Source organism: Poecilia mexicana, unplaced genomic scaffold, assembly GCF_051168715.1.
Source record: "Poecilia mexicana isolate PSO_F unplaced genomic scaffold, ASM5116871v1 scaffold_16, whole genome shotgun sequence".
Classification (NCBI taxonomy): domain Eukaryota; kingdom Metazoa; phylum Chordata; class Actinopteri; order Cyprinodontiformes; family Poeciliidae; genus Poecilia; species Poecilia mexicana.
In genome coordinates, this window is record NW_028263385.1 from 11,517,345 (window position 1) to 11,535,535 (window position 18,191).

Below are 18,191 nucleotides of genomic sequence, written 5' to 3' on the forward strand. Positions count from 1 at the left end.
GGACAGTGGTTCAGGCACACACTCAGTAAAAATTGACTTCCTGTAACGGAACTGGAAGATATCGATATTTTTTTTATTAATGTTAGCCATTTAAAATCATTATTTCTGGATGTAAGGGTTACTTAAAACTCTTGCGTACTCCATTCTGCACACAACAGCCTTTTTACATATTCAGTGCCTGGCCTTTTATGTTTTAAGCTGCATCTGTTTGTACTCTACCAAGTAGGCTAGCTATTGTGGCTAATTCTGTGAGCCTCCATAGATTTCTGTAGCATACAGCGGTTGGCGCTTAGCTGACTGGTGTGCGTTGTGTTGACAAAACAGAAACAAAACGCTACGTGACCGCGTTCTAAGAAAGGTAAAACCAAAAATATGAGCGCAGAAGCCTCAAACCCAGCCGCCACACCCACTCCCTGTGAAGACAGTCAGGGAGATGGACGGTGGATGTCTCAGGTATGTGACACAACGTGACCGTCGTGAGGATTGGGTTACTTATTTATTTCGATTAAATGCATATAAGACCATGTAAATAAAGGTAAATGCTATCCTTTACTAATGCTGGATTTCAATCATCTACAAGTTAATCTGCTGAGATTTCCATTACCCCAGTCTTATTCCAAGCAATTACCCTCAGCCTCCCAAAGTATAACCAAATATGCAATGTTATTTTGTTTTGTTTGTTTGTTTGTGTTTAGTATTATAGTTTGCATAATTTTGACGGTTTGTAAGTAATCCAATTATAAATATATTCTCTCCTTGTAGCACGTCCGCTTTGTTTCTGAGTGCAAAGAGAGAGAGCCAGATGTCGTATTTGTGGGAGACTCTCTTGTTCAGCTCATGCATCAGTTTGGGGTAACATCACAGGACACATTCATCCACAGTTCTACCTTAAATTAGAATTTCAAAAATGTGTAATATGTAATTGCACTGAATACTTATGTGCTCAAGTTTGCTGTAGTGAAATTAAAACAAGACGCATCAATGAAATGGAGAAAGAGAACACTGTAAGAAGAAACGACACGCGAATGCAGGATCCCTGGACATGTATAGCTTACTGTAGCTGTAGATAACTAGTGCTTATTCATAGTATAGCAGAAAACAGAAACATAAAAGACTATTCTGTCAGATTAAGACAAATTTAATACACCTGACTGTGCAAAGATTAAAGTACAAATGGACAATGAGTCAAAAGAGAGTGTCAGTGCAAACAGAACAAGTCGTATAATAGACCTTTTCATGTGAAGAAGTTGTATACTCTGCAGGGCTTTAACCAATCACCTGATTTCTCTAGACAAAGCAGTGTTTATTCTACAGAAGACAAACCGCACAAGGCCGGAAAAGAACCCTCATTGATAAACAACTGAAAACAGCTGAAGTAAAAACCTGAAAAATGACAATTTATATAAAGATCTACATTTAAGCTCATTTAATTTGTTTGAACCTGCCCCAAAACTTTCTTCTACGTATTACAGAGTTGCTATTTATGAGCACACTATATTTAGTGGTCATTTCAGCACCTTAAAATGAAAGTTTCTAAACTTGTGTGCCTGATATAACTGTAAGCCAAGATGCATAAAGTAAAAAAAAAATAAAAAAAATGCAAGCCTATTTTGATAAATTCCCATATGTTTTTCTACAGATATGGCGGCAGTTGTTCTCTCCTCTCCATTGCCTTAACTTCGGAATCGGTGGCGATGCAACGCAGCATGTGCTGTGGAGGCTGACCAATGGCGAACTGGATAACATCAGCCCAAAGGTTGAGAACCCTGCCGGATATAGAGAACATGAGCTCGCTTGTTTTTGCTCACAAAAGACTGCTTGTGCTCCATTTCCAAGCTCCAGGTACAATGACGCCAGACTATCAGTGGCATATGCTCAGCCTTTTGTATTCTGTCTCTTTTTTTGCTCCAGGTCGTGGTGCTGTGGGTTGGCACGAACAATCACGGTCACACAGCCGAACAGATTGCCGGTGGTATCATGGAGATTGTCCAACTCATCCACAACAAGCTCCCCAACGCCCACACGCTTGTACTTGTAAGTTTGTCCAGATAAATGCCTCTTAGGAGGTGCTTAATCAACTTACCTTCATGACTGGAGAAAAAAAACCAAATGAAATTCACACAACCATCAAACTTTAAAGTTAAGTCACCTCTTTAAGTCACATCTCAGCTTTCTCAATTATTGAAAACATCAGTTTCCTGGAGACAGTGCGGCTTAACACTGGATTTGTTTTGGAGAGGGAGTTGAGATTATGTCAAGAGAATGCATGCTTCACAGCCTTTTAAACTTTTAGGTCTTTTATGTAATATGTACTCAAGCGCGGTATATTGCAAGAGTATTCATACCTCATTAACTTTTCTACATTTTGTTACATTATAACCACAGACTTTAGTGTATTTTTTTTGGAAATTTTAGGTGATTGACCAACCCAAAGCAGCACACCATTGTTAAGAGGAAGCATATAACACTGTGGTTTCTAAAGTCCTTTACAATTAAATCTAACAGGGTGTCAAGCATATGCGTACACCTCTTAAAAATATATCCCGCAAGTATTCAGGATATATTTCTACGTTTCTGTACGTCTGTGGAGTGTAATGTTTTTCTGATTCATCTTTGTAGAATAGAACTAACCATAGTCAGACTAATTAGGTGGTGTGTAAACATTTTAAATCTTTTTAAGACACTCATGAAAACACTCTCCTACATAGTTGAAATATTATCTGACAATTGTATCAGATAGCTGGATATCATTATTGTACTTTGAACATGTATTTGTATGAAGTGGAAATTGATGTTATGTATAGAAGCAACTTTCCTTCAGACTTCTTGACATATGTAAATATAATAACTGTGTCTATCTATTTATCTAAAGTTGCTCAGGAAATTACACCATCTCTTTTTCAGGGTGTACTTCCCAGAGGTAGAATGCCAAACCCTCTACGAGAGCGAAACGCCGAGGTGAACAAGCTAGTCCAGGATGCCTTATCGTCTCTGTCCCACGCCTCCTTCTTTAACGTGGATCCAGGTTTTGTCCTTTCGGATGGAAGCATCTCCCATCAGGATATGTATGACTACCTTCACCTGACTGCTCACGGATACCAGGCTGTGTGTGAACCCCTGCATGCTCAAATCAAGTCTCTGTTAGAAAAACCAGCAGAGAACTGAGTATCCGGCTTAGAAGCGTACACTACCACAGTGGTCTTCGTCCCTGTTTTCAGAGAGCATTGCCCTCAGCTTTACAAGGCTTTGGATGTTGGATAGAATCAGCTAATTATAAGGGCTAAGAGCATCATTTAATCTGTATAAGCCTTCTCTATAACCAGGGTTGGTGACCACTGTTATTGATAAACGGACCATAAGGTTTTTTTTGTGTTTACGATACAGTCAAAGATGAGATGTGTTGTACTATAGAGAGACGGTGTCCTTCTTGAACCCCTATAGCTTCGTATTCCATCTCTTTTAGGTTTTTTTTGCATGAAATTTATAATTGTCACTGTTACAAAATACACAGATGAACATGATGAAGGCATCTCCACACATCACTGGTGAAAGAAAATCGGATAAATTCACATCCTCAATTTCTCTGAGAAGACGTTAGAATTATGTCAACTTTCCAGTTGAATCCATTCTTCAGGCCAAAACATTACACTGCAGAGTAATTGAATAAGTGTTGCACATCTCATCCCTTTTGCTCCAGGAACCTGCAAATTTTCTGATAGATTAATGAATGAAATATTTCACTACTACACTGCCTTTCTGACGGAACTGGATTCAATGCCCAGTTGGAAAATGGTTTGAAACCCGTCAGATTTGTGCCAGAATTTGCATGCATGCTAGAAACGGCGAACCCTCTCACTTGACCTTTTGTTTCTTTGTGTCAGTAATTTCTATGGGTTGGTTTTATTTTATTTTATTTTTTTCGAATTTGATTTTGCTCTTTGTGGTAGGAAAAGCTGAGGTGGTATACGAAGCATTGAAGATGGCTTTACTTCATGGTGAACCAGGAATCTTGATGAAAGTTTCTAGAAACGAACTGGAAAACAACCATCGTTCATGATGCAAAATCAGACAGTGCTTTAAAAATGTCTGTATCTTTACTGTGATTTTATTTTCCTTTTGTATATGTTAAGTCCAATGAACAAAAAGTTGTCTTTGTGGCGAATAGTTTACCAGTCAGTTTATTTTACATCATGTCACATTACCTCTTTGCCTTTATACCTTTTTCTCCTCACGTATTGTAATGGCAGTAGAGTTCCATGTTAGTGGCTGTATATTTCTTGTGATCATAAATGTATTAGATTCATCTAGTTGCTTGTGCTTCAAATTTGAACTTTTCTGCAACATAATGGCTCACTCGCCCATTTAAGATGCTTTACTTCACACTATGATGCTTGGGAGCCGCTGGGATAAGCAAGGTGCCACGGAAACTTGAAATGGTCAATGATGAGTAATTGTGTAAGTGATGAAAGAAATGCATTAAATTTTCAAACAAAACGGTTTCATTGTTGGCTGACTGATTTTACCTGATCTCTTTTTGTTGAAACTGACATTCTGACTGCCACTGAACCAAAGCTGCAGTGCATTTTCATGTCTCCAAGATTGATTGCTAACCATTAGGTTCAGCAAGAGTACACACACAGCGAAGCACTTTTGCTTGCACAGTTTTGTTCTTTTCTCAGGACACCGTTTTAAAGAGATATTTACCTTTCTGAAAACAAGAACATGTTATGCCCTGTTAGCTACATATCTCAAAAATCCACACTATAAACTTCAGACTTTTAACATTTTGCACAAATGCCAAAATAGTGCATATGTACTGTATGGTAAGGCCCATTTATGTTTTACCCACATGAAATCCAGTGCAAGTGTAATTTTCTCATTAGTGAGCTCATTAACACTAAGTTGTAATTGAAGATCATTATTAATCCAGTTTTTCCATAAAGTCCTCCAAGTTTCTTTTAGAGAACAGAGAACATGTCTCTGAACAGGTCAGGGAGAAAGTTGTAAGTTTAAAGCAGGGTTAAATATCTCAAGTTTAAAAACTTAATAGAGCTCCATTCAGTCCTCTGAAAGTGGAATGGAGTATGGGACAACTGCAAATATACCAAGACATAACGGTGCACTTATAAAGATCCAGTTGGGAATAGAGAGATCAAATATAAACTTCCTGGTTAGGTCTAAATATTACAGTAACAAAACACCTTATTTAGGGAGAACTGGTGGCAGTGTCATGTAGTGCTGGGGCTTTTCTTCAGAAGTGAAAGGAAAATTAGATAGAATACAGGGGAACATGGGTGAAGAAAAATACAGGGAAGTCATGGAAAAACTTCCTTTGTACCCTGAAACAGGGTACAAAGGAGTAGGGACTGGGTCGAGGTTCACCTTTCAGCTGGATAGTCACGATGAGCAAACAGCCTAAAATGTAATTGTGTGGTTCAGTTTAAAACATGTTTATGCATCAAAGTGACCCAGAAGTCCACAACAGGGGTCCTTTAAAACCTCCGCAATGGGTTTTAATAACTTTGGCTAAAAATGCTAACCAATGTCTTTTGATATAACGGCAAAATAACATAAGATTTTGAAATCAAGGACGATTTTATTTCACACTGTAAAGTAATGCTAAAATTATTGAAATTCTAACTGGTTAAATGAAACATAAGCTTGAATTCAATACTTCAGTAACAGTAAGTCCATGTCAGATTTACATGACAGCAGTAAATCCATCGACCGACATCAGTCAGCCGACATGGTGACTGCTGGGTCTGAAAACATGCTCAAATTTAAGTTGTATCCTAAAGCAGTTTTTTTTTTGTTTGCATGACGCTTTAAAGCAAGTCTAAAAAAAAACAAATAAGATGAGCACACACTAATATAATTTATAATCAATGATTTCAACATACAAAAATCAAAAGTAATATGATCACAGCTTAATCTTTTAATGAAAAAATTCCAAGGTTTTGTATTTCAGGTCAGTTTAAGCTGCTATTTTCTCACAGCTACAAGCTATTACTCAAACCAGATAAGATTTCTTGGCAAGTGTTCATGTCCTTTCTCAAAACATGATGGGTGGGACAGGCTTCATCCTGCTGGCTGGGGATGAATGTGCTATGGATATGATTTCAGACACAAACACCAACCTTTATAAGGAGCCAGGTGGACTGGTAAAGGTCTTATTTTCTTTCCTGAAATTGTAGTTAGGAGCAAGAGCCGGATTTCTTTTACTGAACAAACTGAAGATCCTGACTTCACAACAACATGGGGCCACAACAGATTTTGCTGCTTGGGCTTGGATTGCTCATTCTGATTGACTACGGCCAAGGTACTATATCTATATATTCTATATGTACATTTATAGTCCTTTTAAATCTTGGTAGTGTTCTTGCGAGATGTTTTCATGCTTTATTATATAGATATTTTTTTCTCTTCGTAGGTCTTTCTCAGATTAAGGAGGAGTCTCTGGTTGATGGGCCAAATACTGACGGTATGCAGAGTCGATTTTAACACAAGTCAGTAATTATAAAACTCAATTTCTCTTTTACTTTACTTTGCATTTGTATTTGTTACAGTCTTCGCTGATGGACTCCATAAGATAACATCACGTTCAATCCATGGCAAAAATCACAAGAAAAGAATCTGTCGCTGTAAAAGTGAGACAAGTCTACTATAGAAGACCAATACTACAAATAAAAAAGTATGTTAGCCTAATCCGTTCACTTTTCTTCTTTTCCCCTCCAGATGCTGCAACAGGAAACGGGTCAGAAAAAACAACTTGCCAGTTCGACCCTGCACAATGTGAGTTCCTCACAGTTTTACATAAACACAAAATAAACTGCATGATTTTAAATATCCCACAAATAAATGACTTTTTTTTTCTCTATTCATTTATTTGTTGTAAAAACTAGCGGACCAGTGCATGGAGATATGCAAGAACCCGAGGAGGTGCAAGTCGAAGCAAGCCAAACTCCAACATCAATCTAGCCCTCTCTGAGCAACGAGACCTCCTTGTGGCATGTAATAATACATACTTTATGACTATCATGTAACTTTTTTATTTGTTTTTATTTTCATACATATTTTACATTTTAAACAAAGTGCTGATTACATTTTGCAGACAGGCTGTCCATGTTAACACAACAATGTTATAACCTCTTCAATAAAGTCTCTATAATCAATGTTTCTGTTTATTTTATTGATTAGCAAGTAAAAACCAGCAAATAAGTGTGTGATAACATTACCTTAAATTAAATATGATAATTAATTAATAATTAATTGGTTATCTAAGAAAAAGATCAGGTATTAAGTGTGAAGAATCTGTAATGTGTGCCAAAGGATTTGCAGGCTATTTAAAAGGATTGCACTCATGACTCTTACTGTAAGACAGTACAGATATGCCTTGTACCACATTTGCACATGGTACAAGCCAGTAATAAAATTAACAACAGTGACAGAACTGGAGAAGCATATAAATTATTCAGTTTTGACCCAAACATAGAGATTGTTGTGTCATTTCAGTAGTAATATTGTGAGATTGAAGGCTGTGGTGGGAGCCAGTGGTCCGTCAGGCAGGACTCAAAGGAGCAGCAGGTGAACAAGGACAGAGCACGAACCCATGAGCAGCACAGCTCCTTTGTTTGTGATGTGGTTTGCAGAGGCATGATCTGATAAACAACAGAAGTAAACAGAAATGTTAATAGATTGTAAAAAAAAATATTACATAATTATACATTTTTCACATTTCTTTGACACTCTCTTTGACAAGTACATGTCAAAGTTATAATTTATAGTGAAGTCTTTTAAGAATAACTTGGGGGGAAAAAGCCAGAAAAATTTGGCTTTTCTCACCAAGACTATTGAGACTACCATGACAACACGATATAAGGAGGTTGGGTCAGTAAGATTTACTCACTTTCAATAGTAAAACTTTTAGTTTGCGTCATCGTGACGTTTGTCACTGGGTTTGTTGCGACGCATATGTAATCCCCTACTTTTCCTATAGTTGCAGAGAAATTGAAAAGAGATCCTATCTTAAGAAGTGATGATTTATTATTAAAGAACCAGTAGAAGTCACACTTCGGGTAAGAGTCGACAGTGCAATTCAGAGACACAAAGGCACCATCTTTTGCTGACCCTGGACCAGAGATGTTTATGTTCAAAGGACCATCTGCAAAAAGAAACAATATGTTAAACACGTTAATACTGTAGTTTAGTTCTTTGAAACAAAATCCCCAAAGTAACTTTAAATTCCCCTTTTTCAACCCGAGTATGGTGTAATGTATATACACCAACAGGCCAATATGTTAGGGACACCTGTTCACACACTAAACGTAAATCAGTCAAAACCACAAGGTAGCAACTCAAAAGATTTTAAGCATCTATACTTGGCTGCAGCTGAGCATTATAGCGAAGTAGAAAGGGGATTGAGAGGGCATGGCTGATGGCGTCTTAGTCTGAGTACTTCAGAAAAATCTGATCTATAAGGATTATTTCCAATTTACAGGGGGAAAAAAAACAAACTTTTTTGATGCCACAACAGACTGGGCAGTTTAAAATGATAGAGAGGCTCTAAAGAAAAACATATATAAATATGCAAAATACTAGTTATATAAGGTATTTATTTTCTAAATGTGCAACATGTCAAACCTCGAAGCAGAAGACCACACCAGGTGATGCTCTTCTATACAATAACAATAAAGCATTCTGGTTCCGATTCTGGTTCTTTTAGCTAAGAGCACAAAACTATTCACACATATTCACCATTCAACATTCAGACTGTAGGGTTGGAATGCAATTTAAACAACCTGCAAGCATAGTCATTAAAATCTGAGGTATATTTTTGCTGACTGTGTTCATCCTTTAAAGACCACAATGTATCCATTTTTCTATGGCTGCTTGCAGCAGGATGATGCACTATGTCAAAACAGCTAAATTATCTCAGAATGGTCTTCCTCTGTCCCCAAATGACCTCTGTTAGTTTTGTCTTTATATGGACCAAAGTCTCACAAGAGGATTTCTGACACTTTGTTGAATTTAAAGAATAAAGTTATATCCTTGTACTGGCAACATAAACCCAGTGAAGTACTTGGTGAATGAATACAAAACTAAAGATGTTAATGATTCAGCATAGATTACAATTCACATTTTCTAAAAGTTATAAAAGAAAAAACAGTCAACTTTCTGTGATACTTACAGTGAACAAGAAGTTTGTACTGTTGACTCTTATGCAGAGCAGCCTTGTTGGTTGCGACACACTGATAGGCCCCGTTCCTCTGTGTTGTCAGCTGGGTGAAGTGCAGAATGTTGTTTTCAGTAATGTACATGGATGGGGCTGGATCGGAGGCATTCAGGCTGAGCTGCATGCCATCTTTCATCCAGTAGAGGGCGTCATAGGGCCCAACAACGCGACATGTGAGGGTAAAATTTTCATTGATTATTGGAGTCGAGTTGTTTTGAATCATCACTGAATCTATTCCCTCTGCAAATTCAAAAGAGAAAAAAAAAATTAGGATATACATAGGGATTAAGCATCATAGTCAGCATTGTTATATTTGAATAAAGTATGTTAAAATGTCAATTTTGTTATTATTCATTTTAATTTAGGACTTAATACCTATGACAGTGAGCATTGTCGAGGTTGTGCTGTTCTTCTCTGTCACATGATTGTGGGCCACACATGTATATGTGCCACTCATGTTGAAAGAAAGCGGCCCAGCTGTGAACTCTGAGGTATTGGCCATCAAGGAGTCATTAAACCACCAACTGTAGGTGCTGGGAGGCATCGATGCGGCAGAACAGTTGAAGACCGCGTTGCGTCCTGCTTCCCCAAACTCTGGCCCATGAATTATGAGTTCATCTGGTCCAACTGCAAAACATCAAGGGTTACATTGAAAACGTATTTATTTCCTCAGTTTTTATTTCCTCAGTTTTTAAAGTGTGATATTTACGTACAGCTGAGAACCTTTTTTTTTCTTACTAACTTACACCCAAAGTTTTCTTGTTACTAGCTCAGTTGTGTAAGCAAAAGTCTTCTCTCTCCTATTTTTCAGACATTTAGCGAATAGAAATATTACTTGTGATTCTAACTGACCAAAAAATACAGTTTTAGTAAGATATAACGTAAAACAGGATAACTTTGTATCATGCACAATAGAATAGAAATTGTCAGTACATAAATACATGAATTTAAATATTCCACTTACAGATGACCTGAAGCAGGTAAGCGCTGCTCGACAGGTTTCCAACGGCATTCACAGCCATGCATACATAGTGTCCAGCATCATAACGATCTACTGGCATAAACTTGACTGTCTTGTTGTCCATAGAGAAAACAGTGCTGTTGTCTTGATGAATTTGTTCACCATTTTTCATCCAGTAAATATTATCCACAGCTCCAGTTACATTGCACGTTAAATTATATGAGTGACTTTCCATGGCATCCGATGTTGGTGTATCTATTTGTACATTTTTAATTGATGCTGAAAAGGAAACAGTACACAAAATAGTTAAAAAACTGGCCTTTGGTTAATGACGTTGATCAAATTGTGTTTGTTTTACATAAACATAAAAACCTGCATCTACATCATCTTACCAACAGCTGTGATTGTTATGCTGGCACTGCTGTTCTTCCCTGTGATGTTGTTGAAGGCCATGCACGTGTACTTTAGACTCTTCTCTTCAGTGACAGGAGGTGTCATGTACTCTGACATGTTGGAAACCAGAGTATCATTGAAGTACCATCTGTAGAAACTAGGTGGGTATGATGGTGCGTAGCAGGAAAGTTTAGCACTGCTTCCTGGCTTCACTGCTTTTGGTCCTGAGATAGTTGGCATCTCTGGTCCATCTGTGTATACAGATAGGTTTAATCACTTTTAACCTCATAAACAATGCATTTGTTCTATTTTATCTTCTAAAATTACAAAGCTAAGTCATCTAACATGACAGTGTGTGAGAGATTAGTGACATCTGGTGGTTTGATATTGGACTGCATTCAGATTCTTTACCAAGCTTGTAGGAGAAACTCAAGAGAATCAAAATATTAGTTCTCCAGTCTTTGTAATGGCATCTTGGGAGTGGAGACAATCCTGCTAAATTCACTCATAACAATGTTAAAATAAGGCTTTGAGAACTTTCTTGTTGGTGTATTTTTGGGACTTGTGTATGTCTAAATTAGACAAAACATTTACAAACAAAGAAGAATGGAAGTGCACAAGTTTATTATTGGGATAAGAATTGTTCTAAAACTGAATATTGACTATTGTACACTAATTTAAAAATGCAAAAGCTTCATTGGATTATTGACAAGATATTACCTGATACGCTGCAAGAAAAAAAAATCAATGTTTAAAACTATCATTAAAGAATGTATGACTTAGTGAGAGTTAAATATCATACTCACAGATGACAAGAAGTGTGTAGTGAGCGCTGGTCATGTTTCCCAAAGCATTTACTGCCACACATTGGTAGTGTCCACTGTCAGAACTGTTCAATGCCAGGAACATGACTGTCTTGTTGTTCATAACGAAAACGGTTCTGTTGTCTGCAAGCAGCAGATTACCACTTTTCATCCAGTAGATATAATCAGCAGGCCCAACTACGTTGCACGTTAGATTATGTGAATAATTTTCCATGGCAGAATTCATCTGAGCTTGTATTTCCACACTCTGTATTGGATCTGAAAACAGAGCACCACCCACAACAGTTGAGCTTTTGGATTACACATCATCTCAGTAAATAAGAAAGAAAAGGAATATATGAATTTGAAAATCTCCAGGCAAATCTCACCAACAACTGCAAGCATCATGCTGGCACTGCTGTTCTTTCCAGTGATGGTGTTTAAGGCCATGCAGGTGAACTTCCAGCTCATGTCTTTGGTGAGTGAAGGTGTTGTATACTCAGACATGTTGGAGACCACAGAACCATTGAAGTGCCATTGGTAGAGACTTGGGGGCACCGACTTTGCATGGCATCTGAGTGTGGCATTGTCCCCTGTCTTTACTGCTCTTGGTCCCATGATGACTGGCATATCTGGACCATCTGAAAACATTGACATAATCTTAGTTGTTGACAGCTTTAGGATGACAAAAGAGCTCATTGTCATCGTCATGTTTTACTTACAGTTGACCAGGAGCATGAAGGGTTTGCTGGTCATGTTTCCTACAGCATTAGCAGCCAGGCATGTGTAGTTTCCAGCGTCATTTCGCTGCATGCTCATGAAACTCATTGTCATATTTTCCATGAGGATTGTAGTTCTGTTGTCTGGATTCAGTTTTTCACCGTTTCTCATCCAGTAAATATGGTCAACAGTTTCATTTACTCTGCAGGTTAAATTATAAGGATGACCTTCAACAGCAAGATTCATCTGAGCTTCGACTTGAACATTTCGTATCGGATCTAAAAAAAAAAAAAAAAAAAGTAAATTCACAGTTGTTAAAGTTGTTTTTGGTTGTTTTTCTTCCCAAGAAAAACAGAAAATAAAATATCAATCTAAATCTCACCAATAACTCTGAGCATTATGCTGGCACTGCTGTTCTTTCCAGTGATGGTGTTTAAGGCCATGCAGATGTATTCCCCGCTCATGTCTTTGGTGAGTGAAGGTGTTGTATACTCAGACATGTTGGAGACCACAGAACCATTGAAGTGCCATCGGTAGAGACTCGGTGGAACAGATTCTGCTGAGCAACTGAAGGTAGCAGTGTCTCCCGACTTCACCACATTTGGTCCCATTACAGTTGGCTTCATTGGTCCATCTGTAAAGATACAATAACTGGATTGGCCTTATAGACATTTAGCATCTTTTCTCAAAGCAAGTATCTAGTTACATGTGTGTAGGCATTTACTTTACAAAATGATTGACATTTATTATCTATAGTCCTGTGAAAGCACATTTTCCCCTTACATATTTTTTCTAGTTTTGATTTTTAGTCACATTTAAACGTTTTATCAAATAAATTGAATATCAGATAAATATATCCCAAGTAAATATAAAATGTAGCCTGGCCTGATAAGAAAAAGTTATTGCTTTGCAAGCTTATCAAATGGTTGAGCCACCATTTGATAAGCTTGGGCAACACTACCATCAAGCATTTGTAATTACTGACAATGCCACAGCATCTCAATTACAATTAAGTCAGGACTTTGACTAGGCCACTAAAGAACTTTGTTTTGTTCTTGCTCCGACTCGGAAGTAGACTTGATAGTGTATTCAGATTTATGAGTATATTTAGTTTGAACAGCTTTTTCCCCTTGATACACAACATATTCGTTTGAAATCTGCCCTTTTCTATTTTCTTTGTCTGATATCTGAATAATTTATTGTTTTAAAATAGCACGAACAGATTAGATCTGTAAGGGGACAAACACCTTTCCACATAATTGCCTTTGATTAATTTTAAATAATAAAGAATAAAAATCTGTTTCTTACAGTTCACTACAACAGCGAAGGGGCCGCTGGTCAAGTTGCTCACGAGATTAAAAACTTGACACGTGTAGAGTCCACCATCAGAAAGCTGGACTGGATTGAGCGTCAGAGTCTTGTTGCCAAACGTAGTTCTATTGTCAGGAGTTATTCGGCTGCCGTTTTTCCACCATTGGATGCTGTCAACAAGTCCAGTCGCTTCACACTGGAGACTAAACGCCTTATCTAGTACTGCTGGTCCATTAGCCTCACTCATGACCACTGCTGATATCGGATCTGTAAGAGAAGGAGCAAAGAGGTGGCTTGAATATACACATATGAATGAGTTAAATTATTCTATGTGTTTTTGGACAATTTGACATTATAATCCAGTACGTCTGCATTTACAGTTTCCATTGCTCTCTCTCTCTGATTGATAAAACGGTAACAATCATTTATTTGTTAAAAGAAAATTTAAAAATTAGTATCAGTCACCTAAGACTCAAGAGATGTGCTCTCTGTGTCATGTGACCTACTCTGCATTGAGCTTAAATATCTTAAACAGCAGTGTTGAGAGTTGAAGCACAAATTACTAAACCTCATGATGTTCAAAGCAAAACACAGTTCAAGAAGCAGCATAACATTTTCAGTATGTTCTGTTCTTACATGTTTAACTGGAAGTGAATTAATAATATGTTAGTCATATCAAATCACAGGGTAAAAGTGCTAATGTTAGCTTAGCATTAAAGCAAACAGCTCAGGCAGAAAACATTCTTTGTAAAAAATGTCTAACGTCATTATGGTCTGTCTAACGTCATTATGGTCAGTCACAAAAATCTGGTTTAGTTCAAAGAACAAAGGAAACAATATGCTGGAGCTTCTCAAACCATAAATCTGTGTTAGACTCAGAAGGAAGTTGGTTGACCTAATGGATAAAACACCTAAACAAACAATGGCTGATGGAGCGTGTGGTGGACGCAGTACAGTGTAGGGCGGAGTGTTCAAACCAATGTAAAGAATAAACAAAAGCTGATGTCCCATCACACAAAAGGAAGTTCTGCAGGACACGCTTCACCCTCATTACAGAGGACAGTCACATGTGACAAGTCAGAATGACCTGAAATGACTCAGAGGACTGAAAAGTCGTGTCTTCTTGTGACTGTTTCAGTGATTCTTTCAGCTATTTCTCATGACACAGGAACCTTAGTCATTATGACCTGCATGGGATTCTACATCATTTACCTGCAACTCCATAGACTACAAACCTCAGTTTCATGTTTTACAGTACATGTTTGTGTCAGTAGCAGGGATCTTATTCCTGCAACCAACTCAATTTGGTGTCAGATTAGTTAATTTACATACTTCCAGTTTACAGAATAAAACACAACCTGCTTCCAGACCTGAGCACCTTAATCTAACATGAACTAAAGTTAAACAAAGAGAGAAAACCTACCCATCACCCGTATCACTGTACTGTCACTGCTGAACCTCATTGTGACCGTGTTGTGAAACAAACATGTGTAGGTTCCTGTGTTGTTTTCTTTGATGTTCTGCAGGTGAAGCTGTAACCCAAACTGGTTAAGGTTGACTCCATTAAACATCCACTGGACCATTGCTGTGGGTTTGGACTCCACGGAGCACCACAGTGTGATGTTCGACCCCGATCTGTACATGTGCTTCACGGGGTCGACTGTCATGGTTGCATTATTTGGTCCGTCTGAGACAACAAAAAAATATTTCATGTTCATGTCGCAATTACTTGAGGAGGATCCCGTGCATTTTTATTTTCAATGAAACTTACAGCTGATGTTCAGATAAAACGGTGGGCTGACTACATGTCCAAGTCCATTGGACACATTGCACCTGTATGGTCCCTGGTCATAGCGGGTCACCCCGACTATGCTAAGATTGGCACCGCCATTGCTGAGCTGCACACCTGCCCCAGTTGATATTTCTGAGTTATTTGCCAACCATTTATAAGACAAAGACGTCCCGGTGGAGACTGAGCAGACAAAGACCGCTGTATCGTTGAACTCCACCAGATCCGTCCTTTGTGCTGATAAAGTCACATTTGAAATTCGCTCTGCAGAGAGAAAAAATAAGTTACTTAGTTTTGATATCTGCTTGAAGACATCCATCAGGGTTCATCTGACATTTTACTGTGTGCTGAAACAAAACACTGCAAATAATGCATATGGATAAACTTAGCAAGCTACTGATTAATAGTTTACCTAAATTTGTGTCGAAACTTTTTGCCTCAACCTGATTTACAATTTACACAAATTATTTTGTTAAGTCTCATGAGGTACAACGGAGGGTCAGATGGTGACTTATCAAGCAGTTCTTCGAAAAACAAACAACAACAAAAAAACATTTTCTTCATTGGTGTCAGGAAAACATGGTCACAGATCAAAATGTATTATTTGTTTGTTACTGGAATATTGACAGTGAATATTGTCATCTAGACCAGAAGCAATAAATTGTTTTGTTGATATTAGACATTTAGAAACATGTTGATAAAATAGATAAAATACTAAAATATAACAAAAAGGAAAGGCAAGAGACTGTTGTAAAATTATTTTTTCCCACTGGAATTAAGTTACTGCATCTCCTAAATGAGAGGCTCAGTGAGCTGAGTTAAATTGTGAAATTCTAATTGTTCGAAATGAAATAAATTAAAAAGAACTTTTGTATAGGAAGTCGGCTTTGTGTGGTTGTTCTCATTTTCCATTTAGCCTACAGCGCCCTCCACAAACTTTTATCCTGGCAGTATGACCTCATGATGGAAAAATGTCTGTGATCATTAGAGATTAGGGATGAAATGTTATCATGGAGGCTGATGTATTATGCAATATCTTATTTGAAAATAACATTTATGTTATAGAAAGGGTCTTTACAGACTAATTTTTAAGATGTAGTGAAGTTACTGATATTTTTGGGGTTTGAAAATAACTAACTTTCTCTTTTTTGATCTTGTTTTTGCTGGGAACCTGTTTTTTCAATCAGTCATAAAGGTTTTACTTAAATAACAAAGTTTAAAGCATTGAAACATGATCTCATTTAATGTTTAATCGTGTAATTGTTGTGCATAGTTTAAGCAAACAGAGTAAAGCAAAAGAGAAAGCAATATTACATGTATGCTCATTAAAAAGATAAAACAAGTCTTTTCTTTTGTCACAAACACACAGTCCTGGCTCAATAACATTTTTGACAAATTAGGGAAATACATTTAAACAATGACTTTGGTCCTGACCAGTTTCCCTGTTAGATGTGTGTCCTCCAAAGAGACAAAAGTTGAGAACAATATCTTGACAGCAGTCTCGAATATCCAAAGGCTGCTGTCGTTTTGGTATAATTCATTCAAAAGCTGTATTTATCTGTCATTTGAAGTTTTATCTGGTGCTAATACACTGGATTTGGGGATTAAACGATTGTTATTGTGTTTTGGTTTGCTTGGTTGATTTATTACCAAATGCTAAATGTTATTTGTACTCTGGAACTAAATGTTTCCCTGCCAATGCAGATGGTTTGAATTGCAAATCGCTTCTGTGGAAATACTATTCATTCAGAGTTGTAGCATTAATTAGATAACATTGTCCAGGGTGTTCATGCACGTATGCTAAGAGTCTTACTTAACATTCTGCTCCATTAAGAAGTGTTAGAGTATTCTTACCTTGGACTGACAGCTGCACCTGAACAGAAAACTTGTCCATTTCTTCTAACTTGTACACACCAGAGTCGGCCAGTTGTGCTGATATTATAGTCAGAGACGATGTGCTGGAATCATAACTAAACCTGTTACTTTTAGCTGTACTTAAACGAAACCCTCCAGGGTAAATTAATGCCAGGAGATTGTTGTCGAATGTCCATGTTCCCAAGGTAATGTTGGTATTGCTGATGATGGTCACGTTGCTCCGCAGTGGTACGGGGTTCTCAGAAGGATATATGATTTGGCTGTGGACAGGATCTAGAAACACACATCAGAGAGTTTAAACAATCAGTCGACTTTAATTAAATCTTTAATTGGAAAAAAAAATAATAAAAACCCTAATATTGGTATTTCTAAACATTTTACCAATTTTTTGTCTTGATTTATGATGGAGCGATCCTTAATCAAATGAATGGTTCAGTTTCATAAAATTAACACAATTTAAAAATAATAGTGAGGTGTAATCTTTGCACATTAATCTAAGTTAAAGTAAAAGTCAAGTTTACCTGTAAAAGTTATTGTGGTGAGGATTAGGAAAAACAGTAACGGAGACTCCATTCTACTCCCCAGCTACTTCTTTTCCAACCAGAACTGCTGCTTTGATAAATCCAAACCTGGATATATTATTAGATCAGAGCTCTTCAACAAGCAAATATTTGCTCTGTGCTCTCTTGATGCTTCCCCAGCCTTCTATTGCAGTGGCACATCACTGGCGCTGCCTGCCACACCTTATTTTGCCCTGATGCACTGAGTTTTTACAGGTGCTCACATAGGAGTGTCAATTTACTGTAAACTCATGTTCGTGATTTTTCAACTTTTAATCAACCAAAGCCTCACATGGGGTTATTTTGAGGGATCACTTTGAGCCATGTGATTGCAGAATGGTGGCATAACATGTCAAAAGTCTTCAGATGTGAGCTTATTTTCTTACAAGCAACTTAATGATGAAATTAGTGCTGAAACAGGAAAGTTAAAATAAATGTGAAACACATTTAATAAGGAAATTGTAAGTAATGCTAAATTATTTAAATCTCAAACAATAGATTCTGGATGGCATTTGAGTTGTCCGCCATAAAATGAAGAACTGACCTG

The 18,191-nt window shown here is 37.4% G+C and overlaps 3 protein-coding genes across 3 annotated transcripts; 2 read left to right on the forward strand and 1 right to left on the reverse strand.

The window, feature by feature from the left end:
- Positions 1 to 39: 39 nt before the first annotated feature.
- On the forward strand, positions 40 to 4,494 carry pafah1b3 (platelet-activating factor acetylhydrolase, isoform Ib, gamma subunit). The gene is made up of 5 exons (XM_014985387.2): positions 40 to 453; positions 763 to 852; positions 1,640 to 1,756; positions 1,912 to 2,034; positions 2,905 to 4,494. Exons 1-5 carry the CDS (start codon positions 373 to 375, stop codon positions 3,163 to 3,165), a joined length of 672 nt encoding a protein of 223 aa, XP_014840873.1. The 5' UTR covers positions 40 to 372; the 3' UTR covers positions 3,166 to 4,494.
- Positions 4,495 to 6,166: 1,672 nt separating this feature from the next.
- On the forward strand, positions 6,167 to 7,172 carry LOC148154992 (uncharacterized). Its single transcript, XM_088014236.1, has 5 exons — positions 6,167 to 6,319; positions 6,431 to 6,481; positions 6,567 to 6,647; positions 6,736 to 6,792; positions 6,903 to 7,172. Exons 1-5 carry the CDS (start codon positions 6,256 to 6,258, stop codon positions 6,986 to 6,988), a joined length of 339 nt encoding a protein of 112 aa, XP_087870362.1. The 5' UTR covers positions 6,167 to 6,255; the 3' UTR covers positions 6,989 to 7,172.
- Positions 7,034 to 17,838, reverse strand: LOC106916824 (hemicentin-1-like). Its single transcript, XM_014985380.2, has 15 exons — positions 17,606 to 17,838; positions 17,064 to 17,357; positions 15,192 to 15,473; positions 14,844 to 15,107; positions 13,418 to 13,687; positions 12,492 to 12,743; positions 12,112 to 12,387; positions 11,779 to 12,030; positions 11,393 to 11,668; positions 10,586 to 10,837; positions 10,197 to 10,472; positions 9,608 to 9,859; positions 9,188 to 9,472; positions 7,907 to 8,161; positions 7,034 to 7,658 (listed from the first exon to the last, which is right to left on the reverse strand). The coding sequence occupies exons 1-15, from the start codon at positions 17,655 to 17,657 to the stop codon at positions 7,570 to 7,572; spliced, it is 3,627 nt and encodes a 1,208-aa protein (XP_014840866.2). The 5' UTR covers positions 17,658 to 17,838; the 3' UTR covers positions 7,034 to 7,569.
- Between the last annotated feature and the right edge of the window lie 353 nt (positions 17,839 to 18,191).